This window comes from Eubalaena glacialis, chromosome 12 (genome assembly GCF_028564815.1).
Source record: "Eubalaena glacialis isolate mEubGla1 chromosome 12, mEubGla1.1.hap2.+ XY, whole genome shotgun sequence".
NCBI lineage: Eukaryota > Metazoa > Chordata > Mammalia > Artiodactyla > Balaenidae > Eubalaena > Eubalaena glacialis.
In genome coordinates this window covers 19,458,253-19,481,308 of record NC_083727.1, presented here as the reverse complement: position 1 = coordinate 19,481,308, position 23,056 = coordinate 19,458,253, and the positions used below count along the sequence as shown (strand labels likewise).

General features: G+C 35.8%; 1 protein-coding gene across 4 annotated transcripts in view; it reads left to right on the top strand.

The window, feature by feature from the left end:
- GRM1 (glutamate metabotropic receptor 1) overlaps positions 1-23,056 on the top strand; it is a 371,761-nt gene that overhangs the window by 109,521 nt on the left and 239,184 nt on the right. For all 4 annotated transcript variants that reach the window (XM_061207052.1, XM_061207051.1, XM_061207053.1 and 1 more), the window contains exon 2: positions 6,648-6,897. In XM_061207052.1, the coding sequence (XP_061063035.1) occupies positions 6,648-6,897 (250 nt within the window). The remainder of the gene's footprint in view (positions 1-6,647; positions 6,898-23,056) is intronic.

Sequence of the window (23,056 nt, the reverse complement as noted above, 5' to 3'; positions counted from 1 at the left end):
CTATTGTAGAAAATAGTTTTTTTCTTGTTTGTTTTGTTTTGTTTTTTGTTTTTTTGGTTTCTGTTATATTTTCCAATTGTGTGCTGTGATGGAGATCCTTGTAACTGGAACTTGATGGACAATGAAAGTATTTTCTGAAAACTAAATTTCTGAGTTAAAAAATATGAATGTAATTTAAAACATTGTTACTACAAATTTTCCACCAAAAAGGTGGAACAGTTTATACTACCATTAGCAGTATATGAGTGCTCATTTCCATGAACTCTTGCCAACACTAGGTATTATCTAAAAATAATACTATTGTGTGTGTGTGTTGGGGTTACTTTTTCTGAACTTGTTACTAGATACAATTTTTCCAGTTGTGATTGTATATTCAATATCACGTAGGCAGGGATAGTGGACAGGTATGATAGAGGCTACTTCTGTGAATCTGTTTTCTCCATGTGAAAACTGAAATGGAAAAATGCCACTTTTCTGCAAGAAGGATGATGTCCTTTTGTATTTTTATACCACTTACATTTTGCCTTCTCTTAACTTCTTTCTCCATATCATAAAGAACTTGAGTTAGAGAAACAACAAACTGGGTTATTGCATAAAGCTCTAAAATAGATACAGTGGCTGAAACTTAAAGAAGACTCAGTGACAGAGACTCAATATAGACAAACACAGACTTTTGAATGCATTGTGTAAACACCAATAGTCCAAAAATAAAATGGAGAAGGAATTGCTTTGGGCAAGTATGACAGAAAAAGTGATCTAGGAACAGCTTGGGAACAAGGTGACCATGAATGGAGAGCTGAACACTTCAGTTAAAGAAGCAGTCACAAGCTTGGGTTTTATAAATAGGAACACAGAAATAAAGGAATTTAAAGCTCTTGAGTCAATGATAAAGCCTTATGTCCAATTTTAGATTCTACAACTTTAGAGAAACATGGAGAATAAAAGTAGGCACCATCCCCTGAAGTTTTCTGTGTTCCAGGAATTTTACATTCATTAACACATATAATTCAATAATCATGACAAGTCTTTGAGATGTATGTTATGACCCCCATTTGCACAAAACCTAAAGAAAATACTTTAAGGCTATCTCCTCATCTAGGATCCAGGATTCAAACCAGGTTGATCTTCCTCCAAGGCTCATCCTCTTATTTACTGAGCTATAAGGCGTACCTGAAAACGTGATGGGGCAAAAGGACAAAGATTAATCAGTCCTATTGCATAGAGATGACAGTCACCTTTTGGTAAATCTTCTTCCACTTGGATGCTATAACTCTACCTGCCCAAACTGGAGTAATTAAAGGTGGGGTTGTAAAATTTCTGATAAAAAATATTCTCTTCTGTTTTCTCTGATCACCTTGTGTCAAGCAGTTCCTTCACTGACCTTGCATATAAAATCCCTTATGTGCTTCTAAGGCAGGTGATGACTCATTCACCTCTGACTGACCAGACCCATAATGCTGACTGCAGGTGTGTGGATGGAAGCAGGGAAACATAACACTTTCTACGTATTAAATGGGAGAACCAAACAAATTAGAAGGTTGCCAGGAAAGGTTAAAATAATAGGGGTTGTTTCCCTGGGAGGAGAGAAAGCTGAACTGTGGCTTCCAGAAAGACTTTTTAAAAAAAAGAAAGAAAGAATTCAAAGGAACTGATACCTGCCTCCACTGAGAGTGAAGGGGATATGAATTTATATTCTGTTGTACAGGATTTAGATCAAAAAGAAGAATTTCCTGATAGTGATGATTGTTGAATATTGGCGGTAGGTTTCCAGAAGGTGCTGTGAAATCAGTTTCCATCAACCATAGTTCTTTCAAAAATGGGATATTATCTTATTTGTCCAAGATGTCCCAGGAGGCAGAATGATCAGTTTTCAGGACCTCAGATAGGGACTGGCCCATAACACAAGGGGTATATCATCATCCAGGGAGCCTAAGACTACCAAAGAATACCAATAAAGGGATATAAGCATGAAATAAGGCAGAGATTAAGGGAGTCTAGAGCATAAGACTAGTGAATCTTTGAAAGTAATACTGTTCCTTCTTTAAGGAAAGTGAAGAAATATCTACCTATTTTCCCTGTATAAATGTTTCCCCTCATATAACTGAGGTGTACATACGTAGGGATGAGATATGTTGAATGCTGTTGTTTTACCAAGATAATTTATGAAGATGCAATAACAGGATTTGGACTTCATTCAACATAATGGCTGAAGTGTTATTTTAGCCACCAAATGGAGTTCAGATTGTTTCTTAAATATATCTTCAATATTTTAGGAGTAGAAGAAAAAACAATCAATATAAAGACTAGCCTTAAGTGCCTCCTTTTTGCTATGATGACAGTTCATACAGGTGATTATGAAATGCAAGACAATTTTATTTCATAGCTTGTTTGCTCAGTGTAACTTACCACCAAATCACTACAAATCAATCTTTTATGAATGAATATCTGTTAATATGGTCTGATAATAATCATATCTAACTTCTTCAAAAAATCATATGTAGTTTAGAAAATTGAGTTTTAGCCATTTTCTTTTCTCTCTTGAGATAGTTCTAATTTTTACTCCTATTTTCAGTACCTTTATTAACTTTGCCCTTGTACAATGTCCACTTCTATTATGTTTAAATACTTTTATTATTCAAACTATAGGGATTTCTTTGTAAACCCCATGTTTTCTCTCGTTAGTCTCCCCATAAGTTTTGTTTAAAAGCTTGTTTTATAGAATATCTTGATTTACTCTCCGTAAATCTTTTTCTCATATGTTTCAATATATTTCAATTTTATATTTTATGGGCTTTGTCAGATGCCACTCTTCCATCTCTCTCTTGCTTCCTAGGTTTTAGGCAACATCATAACAGTGTTAAAGTCTGTTATAAAATCTGTTACAACACAGCAACATATAGCACATTTCCATGTTGCAATCCTGTAGTGGTATGCCAGATACTTCACTAGAGATTTGCTATACAGAGTGGCATTCTACAAACCATGAACCTTCTGCTCCAATGGAACTTCTCTAGTCATTGCCTCTAAAAATACCTTTTGTGGATTCTCATTCACTTCCATTTACTCTGAAAGCCAATCCCTTGCCTACATTCTTCAAGAACTCATTTTCATTCCTACTTTTCCCAAGAGGTATTCTCTGATCATCCCTGCTCTCTCATTCTGAAATTTAGTATTATGGTATTTTTCATTTCCCATGTAGCATATACAGCTTAGTATTGTTGCTGTATTTTGTGTGCTTGTGTCATGCCTTCATAGGTGTATTATAAGTCCATGTAGGAGGCAGTATAAAATGGTGGTTATGAACAGGAACTTCTGAGTTAGATGTTGAATCCTATATTCATCACTGTTTGATCTTAAGCAAGTTACATAACCTCTTAGAGCTTCCACATCCCCATCAGAGACTTATAACTTCTATATGGAGTTGTAATGAAAAAATGAAGTGCTTAGGTATTTAGCACAGTGCCAGAGACAGCAAATATTCATCAAATTGAAGGCAAAGTCAATGTCCGATAATTCTGGGCAACTCTTTAAAGAGCAGAGCCTAGGGATTTTTTCCAAGTTGAGAGCTTGATAATCTATTTGATAATTGAATAAAAATATGCAGCTCGCTACCAGACCTGAGTGTTAACATTTACATAGTACTTTTAAGAGTTTTATTATGTCAGTTCTTTATATATTCAAAACTCCTTCCAGGGTTACACAGAGAAGTATCTAAATAAATTCCTCACTGCCAGGAAAGGCAAGAGGAGGTCTGGGTGGTCAGATGGAAAGGGGAGGGGAGACAGAAGGTATGTTCTGTGCTGAGTGTTTTATTTTAAGTCTGGCATCGTTTGATCATGACCAAGGAGTCAGGCAAAGAATACATGTCCTCTAGTTTTCTTTCTATCTGTGGAAAATCTGTTTATATTTTAAGATCCAGAATAAAAGCACTTTCTTTTTTTCCCAGATTTTTGAGGTATAATTGACAAACAAAATAGTGTATGTTTAAGGTGTGCAATGTGGTAGTTTTATATATATATATATATATACACATTGTGAAATGATTACCACAGTCAAGTTAATTTACACATCCATTACCTCATAGTTACCTCTTTTGTTGTTTTTCTGAGAACATTTAAGATCTACTCTCAGCAAATGTCAAATATACAATATATATTATTAGCTGTAGATTATTATATATGATATATATATTATCTATATAATTACCTGTATAGTCACCATACTGTACATTAGATCCCCAGAACTTACCCATCTTATAACTGAGATTTTACATTCTTTGACCAACATGTCCCCAGTTTCTCCATTCCCCCACTTCTAGTAGCCACTGTTCTACTCTCTGGCTCTATGAACTTGACTTTTTTTAGATTTCACATATAACAGATATCATACAGTATTTGTTTTTCTATGTCTGACTTATTTCACTTAGCATAATGTCCTCCAGGTTTACCCATGTTATTGCAAATGGTGGCCTTACCTTCATTTTTACAACAAATATTCCATTTTATGGCTAATATTCCATATTTTATGGCTAATATTCTATGGATAATATTCCATTCCATATATATGTTATATATATATGTATGTATATACTATATATATGGAATATAACATTTATTACATTTTCTTTATCCATTCACGCATCAATGGACATTTAGGTTATTTCCGTATCTTGGCTATTTAAGATACAGATTACATTTCCTTTGGATATACACCTAGTAGAGGGATTACTGAATCATATGGTAGTTCCATTTTAAAATTTTGGAGAACTTCATATTGTTTCCCATAATGGCTGTACCAATTTACATTCCTGCCAACAATATACAAGGATTCCTTTTTCTCCATACCGTCCATACCACAGGTACTTTCTTTAGGCAGCTCTTCCTGATTCCTAACCCATAGCATCTCTATTAGATATTTACATTTGAGTTAGTCATGTCATTGCTACTAAATGAAAGTAACATGATTTTAAGCTTCCTAGAGGTGATTTTCTTCCTTTTTTGTATAGTATTTGTATGTAGTACTATCATCAACATAATGAGTACAAATAAGATAAAATTTATGAATGCAATGTTTAAAATATAAAGATTTATAAAAGTACAAGTCATTCTTATATTAGTTACTTTTGTAGAAATATGTATGCTAGTTTGGAGTCTCGTAGGCTTCATAAGAGAAATGAGCAGTTTAAACATGGTCTACCACATCATACTCAGCTCTCAATCAATTTGTATAATGAAGAATTGCTATCCAAACAAGAAAATAAGAATAAAGTAATTGAAACAAATATCTCATAGAACCAATTGACCTATGCTGACATTTTCAAAAACAATTAAGAAAACATACGTGTTTAGTTGCTTGTTGCTGTTAAGAGAAACAAACAGTAACTTAGGAATCAGGTAGACTGTTCCAGTTCTAACACAAACAAGCTTCATGCCTATTAATGAGCCACTTCACTTGGCCCAATTTCCTTGCTGTAACCTGAAGGGTTTGCACAGAGTATGTCTAAGGCCTTTACTAGATTTAAAACACAAGGATTTCCTTATTCAAATGCATAGAATATTTTTGCTCCTTTAGTCTGCATGTATTTTGATAAAAGAGTAAAATCTTCTTCTGTGATTGTAGTCCAAAGGTGACACCTTAGCAATAAAGTTGTTCCCCTTGTAACACCATCTTATGATGCCTTTTCAGTGCCTTTTGCTGAAAGAGTTGGCTGGTGATGTCTTTGTACCTTGTAGATTCCTGAACCTGCATTTATTATTGTAAGCGGCATCTGATTTCCTTCCTCGTGCCCTCTTCTGCAGGCAGATGAGGCATTCACTTACCAGCGGCAGTCTTCCCCCTTATAATCGGTCAGTGCCTCTTGTCTGAGCCATGATGTGTGACCACAGTCCATGGAGCTGAGGATTTTGTCATGTGTTAAATCTTCCACTCGGGCTTCACTGGACTGTATTAAGCCACTGAAGGTGGTTAACTGAAGAGGCAAAAACATTAATTTGGTAATTTAATCTTATGAAACAGGAAACGAGAACTCTTTTCTTGTTTCAAAAATACAGGAAAATCTTATAAGTTTCATAACAAAGTCCGTGAAACTTTTATAGATATTGAGATTTAAAACTTTTATAGATATTGAGATTTATAGCTGGTTTTTGTCTGCGTATTCCGGCCTGGCCAGGTGCTCCATTTGCTTTGCTTACTCACTCTTCATGGAAATGTTGCAGGACTGGCTATCACCATGAGTGTCTGCTCTTAACCTGGCAGCCAGCTGAAGCAAACCCTCAAATGAACACGTCTCATTGTGCTGGTTGACCTCCTACCCCAATGTTCTGACTTCTCCCACGTTGCTAAAATCTGGAACAACCACTAGTAATCATGGTTGTAAAACAGGGCAGCCGTCCCTCATTTCTCAAAACCTGTTTCACTGTGGACACCCTAGTTATATAGTTTTCCATTATTTTCACAGAGTTGATAGTTTGATTACATTTGATTATTCTCTTTAGTCCATCCAGATCTTCCTTCAGTCCCTGTTATATATACAAATTAATTGGCAAGTCTGTCCTCTTCATTCCCTGTGACTAATGAGTCCTTTTCCTAGCTTGTTACTGCTGCTGCTGCCAGGTTGTCTTGAACATCTGCTGATTGTTTCTGGACAGGGAATTACGGGGAGAGCGGAATGGAATCTTTCAAAGAGCTGGCTGCCCAGGAAGGCCTCTGCATCGCCCATTCAGACAAAATCTACAGCAATGCTGGGGAGAAGAGCTTTGACCGACTCCTGCGCAAGCTCCGAGAGCGGCTTCCCAAGGCCAGAGTGGTGGTTTGCTTCTGCGAAGGCATGACCGTCAGGGGCCTCCTGAGTGCCATGCGGCGCCTGGGAGTCGTGGGCGAGTTCTCCCTCATAGGAAGGTAAATCTCAATCTCTCTCTCTCCCTCTCTTTCACACACACACACACACACACACACACACACACACACACACATACACTTTGGCGCACATATACTTGCTCTCACAAAACTGGACTTCCTGATTCCAAAGTGGGTGAGATGTGCATTCCTTCTGGATCTCACTGAGAGTGGGGCTATTTCTATTTTCATGATAGACATGAGCAGAGCAGTTGATGACAAGATGATGAGACTATTTCAGAAAAAGGTGGGAAGTTTTTGCTAGAATGTTTTGTCCTGGCGAATTATTCTTTTCATTTGCTTCCCCCCTTCCACCCCTCCTCCTCCCAAAACCACACTAATGCTTTTCTCTTCATATTCCTAAACATAGATATCTTAATGAGGTGTTGGTGGATGGAAGGTAGTAGTGAAGATGGAAATACACATTAAGATCTGAAATTTAAAGGGCTAGTTGAGTACAGGTGAAGACATGCAGCTGAACTCTGGTACTTGATAGTATAATATCTTACACTTATGGGGTGGCTAATAGTGATGTTTTCAGCATGTAATTTCTGGAATTGCAGGTGGTGGGTTCCAAAGTCTATGTTCTTTCTAAACCATATGTACTTGTGCTGGAATGGAGATTTTCAGTATCATTGTATTTTTCATAGGGTTTTTGACCTAATGGGTATCTTGTTTGATTTGATTTACCATCTTCTAATACTACATAAAGGAACTGATCAATTTTTCCAAGGAACCTACTAAGTTTACTTGAATGAAAGCTTCCACTGATCTATGACTCTGTCACACTCATCTTCCAGATCTCTTTTTCTTCTCCATCTTCTCTTTTGGCTAGAGTACAATCTTTTCTCACCTTTTGAAGCACCTTAACCAGTGACCCTTTTCTCTAGGAAACAGGGCAGTGGTGGTGTGGATATCCTCCCTGGACCTTTCCCTTCTGGCATTGCACTTGTGATAATGACTGCAATGCTAATAAAACTAATCTCACCTTCATCTGGAACTAGAGGTACAGGACCTATCAAAACCTTTTGAGTAGAAGGTAGGATAGAAATACAGCTAAATGAATAAAGAAACAAAGAAATGATCTCTAGGCATGAGGAAGTATGAAGTCAAGGTCAAAGTATAATTCAAGATTAAGAAAATTATTGAATTTGGGTGAAATTGGCACACTGCCGCAAATGTCTTTTTGGCTTCTTCAACATGATGCAGTTGTGTGAGGCCATTTAAGAAAGCATCTCTAAAGAAGGAGTATTTAAAGAAGGAATGTTACTTCATGAGTGAAAAAGGATGTAAGCAGCATTGTTGAAGTGTTACATGGAATAAGGTTCTTAATATACGCATCAGGACAGGTGGCATATAGATATTCAATCTTTTAATTGATTTTGTAAAAATGACTGCTTTTATGAAGGGTGCTTGTTTTTTAAAAAAAATCTCATGTTTACCATTTTCAAAAGAAGAAAAGTCTGTTTTGCAGGTTTCCTTCTGTTTAATATCCCCAAAGAGAGGCTAGCTACCTGGATTCTGGAAATCTCGAACAGATGTAGCAAATATGTGAGCTTTGGGGTATAAAGACTGCCTCATCGTGAAATATATTTATACAAAATGCTGCAGTGAGTAATTGGAGTGTAAAGAACTCATTCTATTATCATTATTTAAAAGCTGGTCAAGAATAATAATGTAAACTTATCTCTCTGGCTCTTGCTTACCTGCTAATAATGCAGCTGAGTCCCTACAGGTATTTCTGAGTCTCACATGTGCTTGTCCGTGGAGACATCACTTCCTTTACTCCTCTCTTTCTCTACCTCATATCTTCTGGGTTCTACTGATGTATCCTAGAGACACTATCATCACAACAAACACCTGTGCTCCTGAGGACGCTGCTCCCTGTACCAGTGGTCACTGCCAATAAAGCATGGAGCCCTGGAGATGTCAAAGCTATGCCATGCAGTGCTTCTCTGGCTTTCTGGGCTATATTCCATGAGGGTCTATCAAAGTGATATTGGCTTTTACTCTCATATCTTAGAGGATTTTGTGGAAAACAGCCTTTTTTTCATTCTTTTTTCACAGCTCTCTCCCTTCCCTGGGAGAGATATGAGTCCAGAGGGAGCTGAGCTGGCAATAAAGACAAGTAGTAACACTACAACATACCTAGTATCAGCTTTTCCTTCAGAGGCTTGATTCTCCTACTTCCTGTGGGATGAATTCTAACCCAAGCACTCCTCTGTTCCTCATGCCAATGGACATTTGGTGAGCTTGGTTCCCAAATTTCAGCAGACGTGTCCAGAAGGGTTCCAGTTTAACACCAAGTTGCAACTTCTAGCTACATTTGTAATGCTGTCAAATATATCTCCTTCCTATTTAAAGGAGGTTTAATTTACCAAATGATAAAATCCTTTGAGGTCAGGAGCCATTGTTTAGTTTCTTTCAGAATACGTGGTATGATTCTGGATGCTGCCAGATTCACAACAGGGCATTGTGTAGATGGTGATGGACCTCTTTTCACAGAGGTGAAGATAAGTAAATCATGGTGTAGATTGCAGCAAGAGACATTTAGTTAAGAAAAAAATTAGAAATTCCTGAATGGAGGTTTGTACTCCTTTGCCTACTGTGACTCCTCTTTTCTCTTACACTTCACATCCAACATAGAAGGAAATGTTGTTGGTGCTACAATCAAAACATATCCAGACTTTGACAGCTTAATGCCTTTCTTGCTGCTACCATCCTAGTCCAAGCCAACATCATCTCTCACTTGGGTTATGGCAATAACCTCCTAATTGATCCTTGCCTTGCCCGTCCCCACCATTTATTCTTTTTTTTTTTTAACATCTTTATTGGAGTATAATTGCTTTACAATGGTGTGTTAGTTTCTGCTTTATAACAAAGTGAATCAGTTATACATATACATATGTTCCCATATCTCTTCCCTCTTGCATCTCCCTCCCTCCCACCCTCCCTATCCCACCCCTCTACGTGGTCACAAAGCACAGAGCTGATCTCCCTGTGCTATGTGGTTGCTTCCCACTAGCTATCTATTTTACGTTTGGTAGTGTATATATGTCCATGCCACTCTCTCAGTTTGTCACATCTTACACTTCCCCCTCCCCATATTCTCAAGTCCATTCTCTAGTGGGCCTGTGTCTTTATTCCCGTCTTGCCACTAGGTTCTTCATGACCTTTTTTTTTTTCCCTTAGAGTCCATATATATGTGTTAGCATACTGTATTTCTTTTTCTCTTTCTGACTTACTTCACTCTGTATGACAGACTCTAGGTCCATCCACCTCACTACAAGTAACTCCATTTCGTTTCTTTTTATGGCTGAGTAATATTCCATTGTATATATGTGCCACATCTTCTTTATCCATTCATCCGATGATGGACATTTAGGTTGCTTTCATGTCCTGGCTATTGTAAATAGAGCTGCAATGAACATTTTGGTACATGACTCTTTTTGAATTATGGTTTTCTCAGGGTATATGCCCAGTAGTGGGATTGCTGGGTCATATGGTAATTCTATTTTTAGTTTTTTAAGGAACCTCCATACTGTTCTCCATAGTGGCTGTATCAATTTACATTCCCACCAACAGTGCAAGAGGGTTCCCTTTTCTCCACACCCTCTCCAGCATTTATTGTTTCTAGATTTTTTGATGATGGCCATTCTGACCGGTGTGAGATGATACCTCATTGTAGTTTTGATTTGCATTTCTCTAATGATTAATGATGTTGAGCATTCTTTCATGTGTTTGTTGGCAATCTGTATATCTTCTTTGGAGAAATGTCTATTTAGGTCTCCTGCCCATTTTTGGATTGGGTTGTTTGTTTTTTGTTATTGAGCTGCTTGAGCTGCTTGTAAATCTTGGAGATTAATCCTTTGTCAGTTGCTTCATTTGCAAATATTTTCTCCCATTCTGATCCATTAAGGCAAATGGATCTTTTAAAAATTTAAGTCAGGTAATGTCTTTTAACCTTACATGCTCAATACCTGAAAATGGCTTTCCATTTTTCTTATGACAATGTCCTTGCAATGGCCTTCAAAGTCACATATTCTGTCATTGGGACTGAGTTTTTTACAATGGAGTAATAAACTATAATGACAGAAATAGAATTTTTAAATAGAAAATTCTCCAAGATATTAAAAATATCCTATATTTAATGAATGTATGTAATGGAAAAACAAAACAAAACATGAGCTAAGAGTTCAACTCTGCCACAAAGTAATCATGTGATCTTAAGTCACATTTTGTCTCCGAGTCTATTTTTTTTTCTATAAAAATTAATGACTTGGTTCCAGATCATCTTTAAATATTTTTCCAGTCCTAGAATTTATAATATATTAAGACCATATGACTGAACCATGTTCAAAGGAATGTATTTATAGATTCATTTTTTTCTAAAGTTATTCATGAATTTGGATTAATCAATTTACACTTTTCACGAGTCACCTTGTTAAAACCAGGAGAATTCATTGACTACAACTACTCAGAATTAGTGTCTTAATCTGTGGTCATGCAATGTAGCCAGCATATCCACATGAAAATCAAACCTTTGACTCTGAACAAACTGGAATAATATTCTCACCAAGTAAGTTAATTAACCATAGTCAAGTTAATCATCACACAGAAGAGCCATTCTTTCTTGTTTCTATGAAACTGCGTCTTTCGAGATCCTTCTCAAAATTGTGTGCAGCATATCTATAATTATATTTTAATCATGATGGTGATGATGATGATAACATTTATTTAGGACTTACTGTATGCCAGGTGCTGTTCTAAGCACTTTTTATACATAAACTCATTTAATCGTCGTAAAAATATGATGAGATAGGCGCTAATATTATTTCTATTTTAATGTATGGAGATGTAAAGAACTTGTCAAAAAGTGTCACAGTTGGGATTTGAACCTAGGCAATGTGACTTCAGATTTCATGCTCTTATTCACTAAGTTATACTGTGTGTGTCAAGCTATGATTGTTTTGTTTAAGAAATACTACCTTTACCCTTAGTTTTCTTTCAGTTTGCTCTCTCTTCTTGAGATTTATTTCATTGTTTAGACCCACATTCTTTGGAAAAATAAACTGAGGTATGTTCATGAGAAAATTATTTTACATTTCTAATTATTCTCTACATCTATGAATCCTTTTTTATTTCTCTCTTAGTGTTAAATGTTTTATATGATATTTCAGTAAAGGGGCCATTCTTTTCAAGCTCATTATTTTTATTTTAACACGAGACTCCACAATATCATTCTCTATTTGTATACAGTCTATATCTATGGAACTATACCCATGTAAAAGCTAATTTGGAATAAGTGGGTGATATTTCTCTGAAATCCTCAGTAGTAACTATTACAATTCTAAAAATTAACTGATGGATTTGTTCTAATTCCTATATTGTTCTTTTATTTGAAGAAAGTGAAAATAAGCATGGTTTACATGTGTAAACACATAATAGCTATGATTTATTGAAGTTTGGGTATGTACTAGGTTAATAATATATGATATCTCCAGTCCTAACAACAACTCTGAAAGGTTGATTTGGAAGGTAAAGAAGTTAAACAATTACCCCAAATTCCTAAATTAATAAGTGGTGAAGACAGAGTCAAACTTCCTACTATACCATAGCATCATGCGGATATGTAAATATCGAATTGTAACCTCCTCAATGATAGGAACCACGTTTTATATACTTTTTATTTTCTTATCATGCCAAGTGAAGTGTTTTGATGTGTTAATTATTTAATAACTATGTCAGAAAGCTTGGAGTGTCACAGTGAGAGCAGGTAGCTTCATTGTGTGACCCTGAGTTCCCTTTCATTTTCCAGGATCAGTAAGTTTTACCTAGTGTGGTAAAGGTTGATGTTCTTCAATGAGCCTCTATTTCTAGAATTTTTCTGTAAAATTGGGACTAATATTTGCTTACCTGTCAGGTTGTTGTATTTGTCTAAGCACAAAATACTTACTTGTCTGTTAAACCAAAGCTTAGCGTCAATATTGGGTCCCTTAAAGATACACTATTTTCTGAGGGCTAGTGAGAGCTTTTTGGCTTTAGTCCTATGCCTAGTGTTGGCATTATCCTGGGCTTTTACCCTGCCTTCCTCATCTTGGGAAGCCCTTCTACTAGGTTTACATTCTACTTTTTTAGGAGTCTCTGTATAGATATACTTAGGTATACCATATTTAAATATGTATTTCCTAGCCCCTTCTACTGCATTATGACATCTTATTTCTCCACTGTAAGAAATAAGCATCCAATAAAGATAATTAGGTCAATAACTTTCCATCTCATCCCCTCTCTCTACTGTATCCTGGTCAATCAGTTTATAAGTATATGGTACTTACATTTCAAATGCCTATCCCTTTCTTATTGGTGTGTGCTGTTTTACCTGTCTTCCCTTCCAACTCTGTCATCTTCTCACCTACTAGACCCACTTTCCATTATCTGTCACTGCAGAGAAATCTCCACCCCCCCATCTAAAACCTGATCCATGAAAATACTAACACCATGATTTATGAGTTGAGAGCACAATGAACAACTTTAGGCACATATTCAAAAAACTGATTGAAATGAAGCAGTTACTTTATCTGGAAAGAAGCTTACAGTTTCATTTTAAAACAAAGGAAGCTCTTGTTTTTTACAATGTACATTTTGTCTTTTTCTTCCAGAACCTAAACACATATTTAGGAAAGTGACCTCTATACCCTTGAAACATAAGATGATATACCATTGTGTTATGTTCCACACAGTTATATTTTTAATGAAAAATGAGTTGTTTTAGATCCCATCTTTCCATTTTGGAAAAAAAAGGGGAAATATCTAAAGTTTGCAGCCTTCAGGCAAAATTGCAAAGGTTATGTGTTTTAAGTAAATGTGGACTTCCAGTGAAGTGTGACATCCCCCAAAATGGATTATAATCAAGTTGCTGCCAAAGCTGATGAGCATTTTCTGACGCATAATGGTCACGACTTATAGATTCACAACCTGGCCTTCTCTAGGTTCCCAAGGGTGGAAAATGATTACTAACCTGCTGACAGACTATCGCTTCCTTAAAACACTCCTGCTCCAAAGGCAGATTAATGAGAGCTTTGTGGAAGATTACACAGTTAGAAAAAGACCATGAGAAATGTGTGCTAAGGAAGGAGAAGGGATTTAGTTTAGAGTACTCTGGAGAATAAACATCATTTGTAGGATATTGACAGCTATTTTGAGCATAGATCTCAGCCACAGAAATGCTCAGGATTTCCACAAAATTGGGGTGGCTGATTTGCATTAAAGTTAGTAATGATTAACTCTTCCTTTATACCAACACCTATTTCCACGTTTCAGAAAATGGACACCTGAAAACTAAAAGACTACTATCATGGTCTCTACTTGCCTAGGAAGTATTAGAAACACTGAAGGAAAGGATTTTGGGTGCCTTCTGTATCTATAAGGCACTGGCTCAAATTCGAATGAATGAAAAAGGAGGTCATTATGATTTACCCAAGTTTGTGTTTGAGGCTGATTGAAGACTACAGGGAATTTATCTTAATGAGTTTTCATAGTTCCTGTGACAGTCAGTTCTCAGCCTGGCTGCACATCACCCTCAGTAGGCGCTCTTAAAAATGTGGATTCCTGGATCTTACCCCAGGCCGTTAGTAGAATTTCTTGGTGAGGGATTTGGATCTTCTTCTTTTTCTAAAAGGACTAAAGATGAGTTAAATTTCAGAACCACTACTCTGTGATGCCTACATCAGTGTTCTGCACTCAGGTGGTGTTCACTATGAATGAATTGCTTACAGGATATATTTGAAAGGGAAGATGAAGTGAAAAGTTTAACTCCACTGCCTGTCAATCCACCATTTTATCTCCCGTTTTCTTTTTTGGATTGTATTTTGCTTTATTATTTCTTGAAATTTATTTATTTTCAAAATTTTCTTTTAAAAGTAAAGATACATTTGAAAGTAGTGTATAATAGTAGTAGTAGTAGTAGCAGTAGTAATGGTAATAGCAATAAACACTTTGCAACTCTGCTTATTTCCTGTGTTTCTGTCTCCTCCTGATGCCCAAACTGGCCTATTGACCTGTCCCCTGAAAACACTGCCATGTCCCAATTCTCAGACTTATCAAAATGCAGAGTAAGGAGCACATACACTTGTGGCAGATTTAGCCTCTGCCATCTCCAAATCTAGGGTTGCCCGTGGCTGATCAATGAACTACTATTGTTGAGTACAATTGATCCTTGAACAACACAGGTTTGAACTGCACAGGTCTACTTTTACATGGATATTTTTCATTAGTAAATATAACAAGTACTACGTGGTCGGTGGTTGACTGAATCTGCAGATGGGGAGGAAATGCAGATATGGAGGGCCGACTATAAGTATACGTTATATAAGTGGATTGAACCCCACGTTGTTCAGGGGTCAACTGTAGTATTCTATGGCATGAATATGCTTCAATTTGCTTATCTATTCTCCTATTGATGGACATTTGGGTTGTTTCCAGGTTTGACTATAATGAATAATGCAGCTATGAATATTATTTGTGTAAGTGTATGTGTGGACACATATATTTAATTCTCTTTAGGAAATATCTAGAGTGAGATTATGGGTCACATGGTAAGTGTATATTTAACTTTATAAATTACTTTATAAGAAACTGCAGAACTACTTTCCAAAGTGGCTGTAAAATTTTGCAGTTCTACCAGCACTGTATGAGAGTTCTAATTTTTCCACATCTTCAAAATAGTAATGCCAGTCTTTTCGGCTTTCAGCTATTCTAGTGGGTGTCTAGTGGCATGTCTTTGTTGTTTTAATTTGCATTTCCTAAAGACTAATAACGTTGAAAAATTTTATGTGCTTATTTGCCATTTTAATATCTTTTTTTTTGGTAAAATCTCTTGCACACATCTATGTCCATTTTATCAATTTGTTTGCCTTATTATGAAGTTATAAAAATTCTGTATAACTTCTGGACTCAAATCATTTATAATATATATGTATAGCGTATGTTTTCTCAGTATGTATCTGAAAATTTAATTTTGTTCATAGTATCTTTGAAAAATGGAACATTTAAAATTTTGAAAGTTATCAGTTTCTTTTTTTATTGTTTATGCTTTGTGTTTTATCAAAGATGGCTTTATCTACTCCAAGGTTACAAACATTTTCATAGAAGTTTTATAATTTTTGCTTTTATAGCTAGATATGATTAAATCATATATTTGGAGTTAATTTTCACATATATTGTGAGATGAGTGATACTTATTTTTTTTTGGACATAAGAGTATCCAGCTTTTCCAGAACTGTGTATTGAAAGGACTATAATTTCCCCATTGAAGTAACCTGTCATTTAGTTGAAAACAGTTGACTATATATGCATATACATTACTTATTTCCTATCCCTCTGCCCTATTTTAAATTAATTGAATATGTATATATAGCATTCCATTTTATCTTTACTTTTTTACTTAACTAGCTATCATGTTATTTTATGAATAGTTGATCTCGGGTTTACACTATGCTTTTTAAAGTTATTATTGTCCCCACCTTCTAAGAATATTATACCACATCACATATAGTATAAGAACTTTGTAGCAATATATATACATTTCTCCCTCCTGACCTGTGTTCTCTTGTCATGATATATTTTACTTCTAATTCTATTCCAAAATTCAAAATACATTGTTATTATTCTTGCTAGAGTGGTCAATTAGCGATCCAAGAAATCAAAAGTGAGAAAAATTATCTTCTATAATTACCAGTATAATTACTATCTGTGATCTTCTTCATTCCTGTGTAGATCCATATTTTCTATGGATTATTTTCCTTCTGTCTGAAGAATTTCCTTTAACATTACTTGAGGAGCTGGTCTGCTGAGATAAATTCTCTCCACTTTTTTTGTCTGTGAATGTTTTTATTTTGCCTTAATTAAAAAAAATTTTCTGGTATAGTAATCTAGGTTGATAGTTGTTTTTACTCCCAATGTTTTAGAAATATTCAAATATATTTCTGACTTGCATAGCTTCTGATGAGAAATCTACTGTAATTCTTTTGTTCCTCTACTGTGTATTTCTATTATTCTTTTAAGCATGTCTCTTTATCACTAGTTTTCAGCAATTTGAGTATGATAATCCTTGATGTGTTTTTTGTCATATTTGACTTGGGGTTCATTGAACTTCTTAGATATGTGAGTTTGTAGTTTTTTTTAAAATCAAGTTTGGAAGGTGATTAGCTACTCTTTCCTAAAATATTATTTCTGTGCTGGCCATTCTTTTCTTTCTTTCTTTTTTTAACATCTTTATTGGAGTATAATTGCTTTACAAAGGTGTGTTAGTTTCTGCTTTATAACAAAGTGAATCAGCTATACATATATATTTATCCCTATTTCTCCTTCCTCTTGCGTCTCCCTCCCACCCTCCCTATCCCACCCCTCTAGGTGGACACAAAGCACTGAGCTGATCTCCCTGTGCTATGTGGCTGCTTCCCACTAGCTATCTATTTTACATTTGGTAGTGTATATATGTCCATGCCATTTTCTCACATCGTCCCAGATTACCCTTCCCCCTCCCTGTGTCCTTAAGTCCATTCTCTACATCTGTGCCTTTATTCCTGTCCTGCCCCTAGGTTCTTCAGAAATATATATATATATATATATATATATATATATATATATACATATATATATTTTTTTAGATTCCATATATATGTGTTAGCATACGGTATTTGTTTTTTGCTTTCTGACTTACTTCACTCTGTACGACAGTCTCTAGGTCCATCCACCTCACTGCAAATAACTCAATTTCATTTCTTTTTATGGCTGAGTAATATTCCACTGTATATATGTACCACATCTTCTTTATCTATTCATCTGTCGATGGACACTTAGGTTGCTTCCATGTTCTGGCTATTGTGCTGCAATGAACACTGTGATACGTGATTCTTTTTGAGTTATGGTTTTCTCAGTGTATATGCCCAATAGTGGGATTGCTGGGTCATATGGTAGTTCTATTTTTAGGTATTTTTTTTTCATAATAGCAATATTTTTTATTGAAGTATAGTTGATGTACAATATTATATAAGTTACAGGTGTACCATATAGTGATTCACAATTTTTAAATGTTATACTCCATTTATAGTTATTACAAAATTTTGGCTATATTCCCTGTGTTGTACAATGTGTCCTTGTAACTTATTTTATACATAATAGATTTTACTTCTTACACCCCTACCCCTCTATCACCCCTACCCTCTTCCCTCTCCCTAATGGTGACCACTAGTTTGTTCTTTATATCTGTGAGTCTGTTTCCTTTTTGTTATATTCACTAGTTTGTTGTATTTTAGATTCCACATATAAGCAATATCATACAGCATTCATCTTCTCTTTCTGACTTATTTCACTTACCATAATAATATTAATAATAGCAATATTAATACTACCAACACCAATATGATTTTCCATTCATTTTTAAAAGTGATTCACTGAAACACTGACTGGAAACTGTGGAGCAAGGGTGGAGCCTTCCAGTTATGGGCTTCAATTTGGTGTGATGTGATTGCTCTGTTTCATTGAGAAACTCCCCAAATGCCCTATTGATCTTTCTTCTTGGGTTTCAGTTTGCTCGTAAAGGATTCTCCAATCTCCAATTGGATTCTCCAATCTCAGCCAAGAGGATAAAGGGGCTGTACCATAAATAAATTTCCATGTAGTCCTCCTTTTCAGTGCTGTGCCTCCTCCCTAATTAAGCCTCAGATCTCTGAGTCCTATGTCTCTCTGGAATGTTTTCATAGAATAGCTGCAGAAAAAGAAGGATAACTCCTCTGCTGCTTAATTGGGTCTAACCAGAGGTGGGCTGGAGCCAGCGTGAATCAACCCTCTGCAGGTGATGTGCTCATCCCTTCCCAAGTCTGAGTTCGGTAACATTATATTAGTAGCTTGAAATTACCCATGATGGGAGTATTTACACCATGAAAATTGGTAAACAGGGCTTTGTGTGTGGGGGGGGGTGGGGGAGTGATCAGGGGCAAGTAGAGAGCTGGGTACCAGCACACTGTTCGTTCTTGCTTCTTATTAGACAACCTTTCAATAAACACTCTAGTTTTCAGCCCTATCTGTAATGTCAGTTTTATGTTAATAATTTTTTTTTTTAATTTCCTCATGGAATTTGAAACTTAGTTGTAGATTTTGAAATTATGTACTCTTTTTTTTTTTTTTTAACATCTTTATTGGAGTATAATTGCTTTACAATGGTGTGTTAGTTTCTTCTGTATAACAAAGTGAATCAGTTATACATATACATATAACCCCATATCTCTTACCTCTTGCATCTCCCTCCCTCTCACCCTCCCTATCCCACCCGTGTAGGTGGTCACAAAGCACTGAGCTGATCTCCGTGTGCTATGCAGCTGCTTCCCACTAGCTATCTATTTTACATTTGGTAGTGTATATATGTCCATGCCACTCTCTCACTTTGTCCCAGCTTACCCTTCCCCCTCCCCATGTCCTCAAATCCATTCTCCAGTTGGTCTGCGTCTTGATTCCCGTCTTGCCCCTAGGTTCTTCATGACCTTTTTTTTTTTTTTTAGATTCCATATATATGTGTTAGCATACGGCATTTGTTTTTCTCTTTCTGACTTACTTCACTCTGTATGACAGACTCTAGGTCCATCCACCTCACTACAAATAACTCAATTTCACTTCTTTTTATGTCTGAGTAATATTCCATTGTATATATGTGCCACATCTTCTTTATCCATTCATCTGTCGATGGACACTTAGATTGCTTCCATATCCTGGCTATTGTAAACAGCGCTGCAATGAACATTGGGGTGCATGTGTCTTTTTGAGTTATGGTTTTCTCAGGGTATATGCCCAGTAGTGGTATTGCTGGGTCGTATGGTAGTTCTATTTTTAGTTTTTTAAGCAACCTCCATACTGTTCTCCATAGTGGCTGTATCAATTTACATTCCCACCAACAGTGCAAGAGGGTTCCCTTTTCTCCACACTCTCCAGCATTTATTGTTTCTAGATTTTTTGATGATGGCCATTCTGACCAGTGTGAGGTGATACCTCATTGTAGTTTTGATTTGCATTTCTCTAATGATTAGTGATGTTGAGCAGCTTTTCATGTGCTTCTTGGCCATCTGTATATCTTCTTTGGAAAAATGGCTATTTAGGTATTCTGCCCATTTTTGGATTGTTTTTTTTTTTTTTTTTTTTTTTAATATTGAGCTGCCTGAGATGCTTATATATTTTGGAGATTAATCCTTTGTCAGTTGGTTCGTTTGCAAATATTTTCTCCCATTCTGAGGGTTGTCTTTTCATCTTGTTTATAGTTTCCTTTGCTGTGCAAAAGTTTTTAAGTTTCATTAGGTCCCATTTGTTTATTTTTGTTTTTATTTCCATTTCTCTAGGAGGTGGGTCAAAATGCATCTTGGTGTGATTTACGTCATAGAGTGTTGTGCTTATGTTTTCCTCTAAGAGTTTTATAGTGTCTGGCCTTACATTTAGGTCTTTCATCCATTTTGAGTTTATTTTTGGCTATGGTGTTAGGGAGTTTTCTACATTCATTCTTTTACATGTAACTGTCCAGTTTTCCCAGCACCACTTATTGAAGAAGCTGTCTTTTCTCCATTGTATATTCTTGCCTCCTTTATCAAAGATAAGGTGACCATATGTGCGTGGGTTTATCTATGGGCTTTTTATCATGTTCCATTATTCTATATTTCTGTTTTTGTGCCAGTACCATACTGTCTTGATTACTGTAGCTTTGTAGTATAGTCTGAAGTCAGGGAGTCTGATTCCTCCAGCTCCGTTGTTCTTTCTCAAAATTGTTTTGGCTATTCGGGGTCTTTTGTGTTTCCATAGAAATTGTGAAATTTTTTGTTCTGGTTCTGTGAAAAAGGCCATTGGTCATTTGATAAGGATTGCATTGAATCTGTAGATTGTTTTGGGTAGTATAGTCAGTTTCACAATGTTGATTCTTCCAATCCAAGAACATGGTATATCTCTCCATCTGTTTGTATCATCTTTAATTACTTTCATCAGTGTATTATAGTTTTCTGCATACAGGTCTTTTGTCTCCTTAGTAGGTTTATTCCTAGATTCGTAGGTATTTTATTCTTTTTGTTGCAATGGTAAATGGGAGTGTTTCCTTAACTTCTCTTTCAGAATTTTCATCATTAGTATATAGGAATGCAAGAGATTTCTGTGCATTAATTTTGCATCCTGCTACTTTACCAAATTCATTGATTAGCTCTAGTAGTTTTCTGGTAGCATCTTTAGGATTCTCTATGTATAGTGTCATGTCATCTGCGAACAGTGAGAGTTTTACTTCTTTTCCGGAATACAATGCACTCCTTGTATTTCTTATTCTTCTCTGATTGCTGTGGCTAAAACTTCCAAAACTATGTTGAGTAGTAGTGGTGAGAGTGGGCAACCTTGTCTTGTTCCTGATCTTAGTGGAAATGATTTCAGTTATTCACCATTGAGAATGATGCTGGCTGTGGGTTTGTCATATATGGCCTTTATTAAGTTGAGGTAAGTTCCCTCTATGCCTACTTTCCGGAGGGTTCTTATCATAAATGGGTGTTGAATTTTGTCAAAAGCTTTTCCTACATCTATTGAGATTATCATATGGTTTTTATCCTTCAGTTTGTTAATATGGTGTATCACACTGTTTGATTTGAATATATTTAAGAATCCTTGCATTCCTGGGATAAACCCTAGTTGATCACGGTGTATGATCCCTTCAATGTGCTGTTGGATTCTGTTTGCTAGTATTTTGTTGAGGACTTTTCCATCTGTTTTCATCAGTGATATTGGCCTGTAGTTTTCTTTTTTTGTGACCTCTTTGTCTGGTTTTGGTATGAGGGTGATTGTGGCCTTGCAGAATGAGTTTGGGAGTGTTCCTCCCTCTGGTATATTTTGGAAGAGTTTGAGAAGGAAAGGTGTTAGCTCTTCTCTAAATGTTTGATAGAATTCACCTGTGAAACCATCTGGTCCTGGACGTTTGTTTGTTGGAAGATTTTTAATCACAGTTTCAATTTCAGTGCTTGGGATTGGTATGTTTATATTTTCTATTTCTTCCTGGTTCAGTCTCGGAAGGTTGTGCTTTTCTGAGAATTTGTCCATGCCTTCCAGGTTGTCCATTTTATTGACATATAGTTGCTTGTAGTAATCTCTCATGATACTTTGTATTTCTGCAGTGTCACTTGTTACTTCTTTGTTTTCATTACTAATTCTATTGATTTGAGTCTTCTCCCCTTTTTTCAGAAGGAGTCTGGCTAATGGTTTATCAATTTTGTTTATCTTCTCAAAGAACCAGCTTTTAGGTTATTTATCTTTGCTCTTGTTTCCTTCATTTCTTTTTCATTTATTTCTGATCTGATATTTATGATTTCTTTCCTTCTGCTAACTTTATGTTTTGTTGTTCTTCTTTCTCTAATTGCTTTAGGTGTAAGGTAAGGTTGTTTATTTGAGATGTTTCTGTTTCTTGAGGTAGGATTGTGTTGCTATAAATTTCTCTCTTAGAAATTTTGCTGCATCCCATAAGTTTTGGGTCATCATGTTTTCATTGTCATTTCTTTCTAGGTATTTTTTGATTTCCTCTTTGATGTCTTCAGTGATCTCTTGTTTATTTAGTAGTGTATTGTTTAGCCTCCATGTGTTTGTATTTTTTACATATTGTTTCCTGTAATTGATATCTAGTCTCATAGCATTGTGGTCGGAAAGGGTACTTGATACAATTTCAATTTTCTTAAATTTACTGAGACTTGATTTGTGACAAGATATGATCTATCCTGGAGAATGTTCCATGAGCACTTGAGAAAAAAGTGTATTCTGTTGTTTTTGAATGGAATGTCCTATAAATATCAATTAAGTCCATCTTGTTTAATGTGTTGTTTAAAGCTTGTGTTTCCTTATTTGTTTTCATTTTGGATGATCTGTCCAATGGTGAAAGTGGGGTGTTAAAGTCCCCTACTCTTATTATATTACTGTCGATTTCTACTTTTATGGTTTTTAGCATGTGCCTTATGTATTGAGGTGTTCCTATGTTGGGTGCATAAATATTTACAATTGTTATATCTTTTTCTTGGATTGATCCCTTGATCATTATGTAGTGTCCTTCTTTGTCTCTTGTAATAGTCTTGATTTTAAAGTCTATTTTATCTGATATGAGAATTGCTAC